Raw genomic sequence first — 5,551 nt, forward strand, 5'->3', positions numbered from 1 at the left:
GCGGGCATGACCGTTCATAGCTAAGGGTTGAATCTTGCGAAACTTTTGGAGTATCTCTGGTTACTTATGTACCTAGAAATTATTTTTGAAAAAAATAAAGAGCAAAGTATGAGGCACTTGTAGTTAAAATTTGACCTGCTTCCTACCGAATCGGCAGAAATCTGTTTAAATGACCAAAAATATCTAGAAGGATCGGAAATGCATACAAATTGGTGATCATTCATAAAATGTGGTCTAAATTAAGTGAAAATTTTAGTGATGCCATTTTGCAAAATAATTTTGGTAGCTGCTTCACAAACCCTCTGTTTTTAGCACAAAGAGATAATTTTAATAAGTACCTCATGTTTTGTACCAATCAGGAAGCAGCCCACGGATCACCCCCTGTAGTTGATTTGAGCCGTCCACACTCTCCCTTAGTCCCTCGGTCCAGCGTCTCTGGCTCACCTCTCACCTCTCGTCCCTCTCCCACCAACCCGCCCACCCTCTCTAAAACTTTCCCCTCTCTCGCTCGTCTCGCCCTCTCCCCTGCACCACTCATCGTCGCCACCTATGGCGCCCGATGTCGCCCAATTCTGGCACCATCCGATGGTGCCCAGCCCACCCACGGCTTCCTCTCGCTATGCTCTTTATTATCCACCGCATCGATTTGATTTACCCCGTATCATGTGGTCGCCGACATCACTTCCACTTTCTAGGGTTTTGGTGGTGGGGTGGACCTCATCGTCTATCTCCTGCTCGACCTCGTGGCGGTGGTGATAGCACGTGTGAGATGCTCCTCCCCGACAAGGTCGTAGCTGGATCCCCTTCTTTCCACCGCAGGATCCGCTCCTCTCCCACGAGGCCGCTGCCGGATCCCCTCCTCTCCGACAGCAACGCCTACAAATCCGCTCGTCCTCGACAACAGCAACCAACTTCGAAGTGGCCGATCCTCTCCCCATCGCCGCCGCCCATGAGGATCCAGGTCGCCCACGCCGCTTCCCATCTCTCGCCGCTCTAGATCTATGTCGTGTTGGCAGAACGAACTCCCCAAAGCGCTCTTCATGGTGCTCATGCTCATCATGCCTGCCATCCTGCAGGACGACGACTACCACGACTTCGCTGACTTGCGGTCCCTCCTCCTCGGTAACCAACCAACCCCAACCCCACCCCCGCTCCCTGTACAACAATCGCCTCCCATGAATCTTTTCTCCCGGGCCATGCTTTGCCTCTGCCTCTACCCAGGGCGGGAGGATTTGGGGGTGCTACTGCAGATTCTGCTATTTTTAGTCTCTTACTACATTCGTGATTTGGCGAGTCGAGCAGACGCAATTAGAGCTTGACGTGGGAGATTGGGGAGCAGGTGAAGCATTGGTTTGGCCGAGTTATGTTCTGTTGGCGTGCTTTTTGGTTACTGCTACACCAAGCAAATGTTTCCGATTGGTCAGCGGTATGTCTACTGCTGCGATTATATCAGCTAAATTGGCTGCTAATGCATTTTCTTGGCCGCTCTGGATCTGACTTTGAGTGGTGGCCTGTTTGGAAAGCTTGCATTTACTTTGGTCTAGCATGAATGAATCATGGAATTTCTTGTTATATTTTATTTCTAAGTTAATTCATTCGGTAATTCTAGTTATAGGTTCTATAAAAATCTTTTTATCAAATTCTTCTATGGTTTGACAATGCTTGTATGGATTTATTCACTCATCAAGGTGGGTTTTGTTGACCATGGTACCTAAATTACCTTTCCATCCTACAGACTGCAGTCCTAGGGTCCTATCCATGTAGGCTCTAAGAGGAGGAAATAGGATTTGCACATTCCTAAGGCATAATCATGACATGTTTTTCTCTGTGATTCTTTGTGTTTGGTACATTTGCATATATTGTATTTATTATGGTGTTGGATGAACGTCTTGGCATAGCTTCAGGAACTGAACCTGCTTGCTAGAGCACTCTTTTAAACTTGCCTTTTGCAGTTATTTTCTTCCTACTAATCCCTGGGTGCTATATGTATGGAATGTCAAGTTATAGGTTCTAAAAATAATTGGAGTATTAAATTCTTCTAGGGTTTGACCGTGCTCTTAAGAATCTATCAGTCGAGCTGTCTTTTGCTAAAGATGAACATAATTTATACATTTATACATTTTATTATGCTAAAGTTTCTTCATGTTATCGATGAACACAATAATTAAAGAGAACCAAACTGCTTCTATTGATTTCTGCTACCTTGCCATAGATGGCTATAGTGCTACCTTACAGCCAAGGATTCTGCTGCTTTCTTCTATAATTTGTCAACCCTCCATTGCCTTGTTCTAGTCTAGCCCAACAATTACTTATTCAATACAATAGTCTTTCTCTGCTCCTCACACATCACTTGATTGGAGTGAACTGAACTATGACAACTTTTCTTGGCAGATGGGAGACTCTTCCATTGAGGAGATCGAGGATCTGGCTGGATTTGTGCGTCTTCGATCTGATGCGTTTGTGCACGCATGTGTTGAATAGTGTCCTCGGATCTGGTGTAGGGCGCCAAGGAGAAGAAGCTCAAGGTCAAGGGCTCTGTCAGGATGGCCACCAAGGTGCTCAACATCACCACCAGGAAGTCCCCATATGGAGAAGGTAGCCACCTCCCTCTGTTTTCCCTTCCACTCGATCCCATTTGCTTGGTAGCTCTGCATAGAATCTAGTCCATCTAGTCCTTGACATGCTCACAGTAGCTCGTCGGTGATGTGGGTCGCTATGTTTTTTTGGATACCTGACTGTTTAGGGAATTTCTGTGACGATGATGATGTCGTACTGAGCAAAGGATGTGAAACATTTAGACGGCTGCGGCCTTTTCGATCTTTGATGATCTAAAATCGAGCTATTTAAAACTGATGCCTAGCATGCCATCAATGTGTTTTTATTCCTCATCTAGAGATGCAACTCTGTGTGTTGGTGTGATATAATGTAGAGGAGTTGGATGTGAATCATTTGTGAGCTGAGCATATGATGTTACAGGGAGATGCTACTGAGATTTTACGTCGTTGAAGTATCTTAAACCGAGCTTCTTAAAACTGATCTTGGTTGATCTAGTTCTAGTATATTAGTTGGGTGAGAGTCTATTGTTGTTGGTGTTGTGTAGTCATTTCTTTTTACGTCGTTGAAGAATAAAAAAGATGAGCATTTCTCCAGCCAATGTCTGAAGTAGTTGTTGTCGTATAGTCAGATGGACTTATGCATTTCATTAGAAGTCTGATATAGATTGGACTATACTTCTGAATAGAATGAAACATTTCACTTTCGTTTATATTTCTTCAATTCTTTTGATCGAACAACTCTCTTGAACACATGTACGTTAGTGCAGTGATGGCTAAACAACTACAGTAGATCGACATTTTTGTATTTCTCAACCTTGGGTATTTTGCCAAAAATAAACCCTTAGATTTGTTGTCATTCCTTTGATAATAATTTGTTGTGTCTGTTAAGTATTTTTTAGGAGTAATAAACCTGGCTCTTTCATGTTGCAACCCAACAGCTGCACCCATGTTTTTCTGCGTACTACACATATTTGCTCCACTGCTCTTAGTTTTAACTAGCCAAGGCAAGGATGACGCCCACCATCGCTGTTAGATTTATTATCCATGTTGGACTTTTTTCGTTTATGCTTGCCCACAATCTAAATGTCTGCTCATGGCATTATTTATCAAACAAGGGATTGCCACCTGTCCCCAACTTGATTGAGTTAGGCTTCGGTTTGCACGTCTCTTTCAGCTTGCAGGATTAGTGTTACTGCAAGTAATCCACTTTTTTTGTAATGGATGGTGGTGACATTATTTAAGCCATTGTAGAGTTTTTGATAGGGTTAAACATTTGGAAAGATAGATCCATTTAACCTTGCAGTACCAGTGTCTGCAAGCATTGGCTATTGTTAGTAAAATGTTGAGCTCTTCCTTTATATCATTGTCTTATTGCTATCCTTTTTTCAAGGCTGATGCAGTACCTCGTTTTTCACTCGGACTTGCCTCTTGTTTGTTTCCTTTATATCGTTGTCTTATTGATATCCTTTTTTCAAGGCTGATGTAGTACCTTGTTCTTTTCACTCAGACTTGCCTCTTGTTTGTTAGTTTTGCTGTGATATAATCTTCTATTATAATTGGGTAATATTAACTCCCCTGTAGTAGAATGGATGGTCGTGGTAGTAGAATAGTACTCCCTCTGTAAACTAATATAAACTAATATAAGAGCATGCTATTATATTAGTTTACAGAGGGAGTACTTTTCTTCGGGTGAATGTGTTACAGTGTTGTTCATTGCATGACTGATACGTCTCCAATGTATCTATAATTTTTTATTGTTCCATGCTATTATATTACCCGTTTTGGATGTTTATGGGCTTTATTATATACTTTTATATTATTTTTGGGACTAACCTATTAATCAGAGGCCCAGCCCAAAATGTTGTTTTATTGCCTATTTCAGTGTTTTGAAGAAAAGGAATATCAAATGGAGTCCAAACAGAATGAAACCTTCGGGAGATTTATTTTTGGAACGGAAGCAACCCAGGCGACTTGCAGTAGACGTCAGGGAAGCTTCAAGGAAGCCATGAGGTAGGGAGGCACGCCCTGCCCCCTTGGGCATGCCCCCCACCCTCGTGGGCCCCTCGTGGCTCCCCTAACTGACTTCTTTCACCTATATATACCAATATACCTAAAAACATCCGGGAGAACAATAGATCGGGAGTTCCGCCGCCAGAAGCATCCGTAGCCACCGAAAACCAATCTAGACCCGTTTCGGCACCCTGCCGGAGGGGGGAATCCCTCTCTGGCGGCCATCTTCATCATCCTGGCGCTCTCCATGACGAGGAGGGAGTAGTTCATCCTCGGGGCTGAGGGTATGTACCAGTAGCTATGTGTTTGATCTCTCTTTCTCTCTCGTGTTCTTAAGGTGGTACGATCTTGATGTATTGTGAACTTTGCTATTATAGTTGGATTTTATGATGTTTCTCCCCCTCTACTCTCTTGTAATGGATTGAGTTTTCCCTTTGAAGTTATCTTACCGGGTTGAGTCTTTAAGGATTTCAGAACACTTGATGTATGTTTTGTTGGGGATCGTAGCAGAAATTCAAAATTTTCTACGCATCAGCAAAATCAATCTATGGAGTAATCTAGCAACGAGGGGAATGAAAGTGCATCTACATACCCTTGTAGATCGCTAAGCAGAAGCATTCAAGTGAACGGGGTTGATGGAGTCGTACTCGTCGTGATCCAAATCACCGATGATCCTAGCGCCGAACGGACGACACCTTCGAGTTCAACACACGTACGATTGGGAGACGTCTCCTCCTTGATCCAGCAAGGGGAGAGGAGAAGTTGAGGGAGAACTTCAGCAGCACGACGGCATGGTGGCAATGGAGCTCGTGGTTCTCTAGCAGGGCTTCGCTAAGCACTATGGAGGAGGAGGAGGTGTAGGAGGAGGGAGGGCTGCGCCAGGTTCAAGGGTGTGGCAACCCTCTCTCTCCCTCACTATATATAGGGGGAAGGGAGGAGGGGGAGGCGCCCTAGGGTTCCCTAGGGGAGGGGCGGCGGCCACAGGG

General features: G+C 44.2%; 1 protein-coding gene and 1 pseudogene across 8 annotated transcripts; both read left to right on the plus strand.

Moving 5' to 3' along the window:
• The first annotated feature begins 386 nt into the window (after positions 1–386).
• Positions 387–4,537, plus strand: LOC123188709 (uncharacterized). Of its 8 annotated transcripts, XR_006495119.1 has the most exons (4): positions 428–961; positions 1,077–1,122; positions 1,303–1,426; positions 2,392–4,424. XR_006495119.1 is itself a non-coding variant. In XM_044600943.1 (3 exons), the coding sequence occupies exons 1-3, from the start codon at positions 560–562 to the stop codon at positions 2,409–2,411; spliced, it is 468 nt and encodes a 155-aa protein (XP_044456878.1). In that variant the 5' UTR covers positions 431–559; the 3' UTR covers positions 2,412–4,423. The 8 variants fall into 8 exon arrangements, 1 of the variants encoding a protein (XP_044456878.1); XR_006495120.1 differs by adding an exon at positions 4,438–4,537 and having other exon boundaries at positions 428–1,426; positions 2,392–2,595; XR_006495116.1 differs by having other exon boundaries at positions 1,077–1,426; positions 2,392–4,425.
• On the plus strand, positions 2,959–3,041 carry LOC123038393 (uncharacterized; annotated as a pseudogene).
• Positions 4,538–5,551: the final 1,014 nt, after the last annotated feature.

The sequence above is a fragment of the Triticum aestivum genome, chromosome 2A (genome assembly GCF_018294505.1).
Source record: "Triticum aestivum cultivar Chinese Spring chromosome 2A, IWGSC CS RefSeq v2.1, whole genome shotgun sequence".
Classification (NCBI taxonomy): domain Eukaryota; kingdom Viridiplantae; phylum Streptophyta; class Magnoliopsida; order Poales; family Poaceae; genus Triticum; species Triticum aestivum.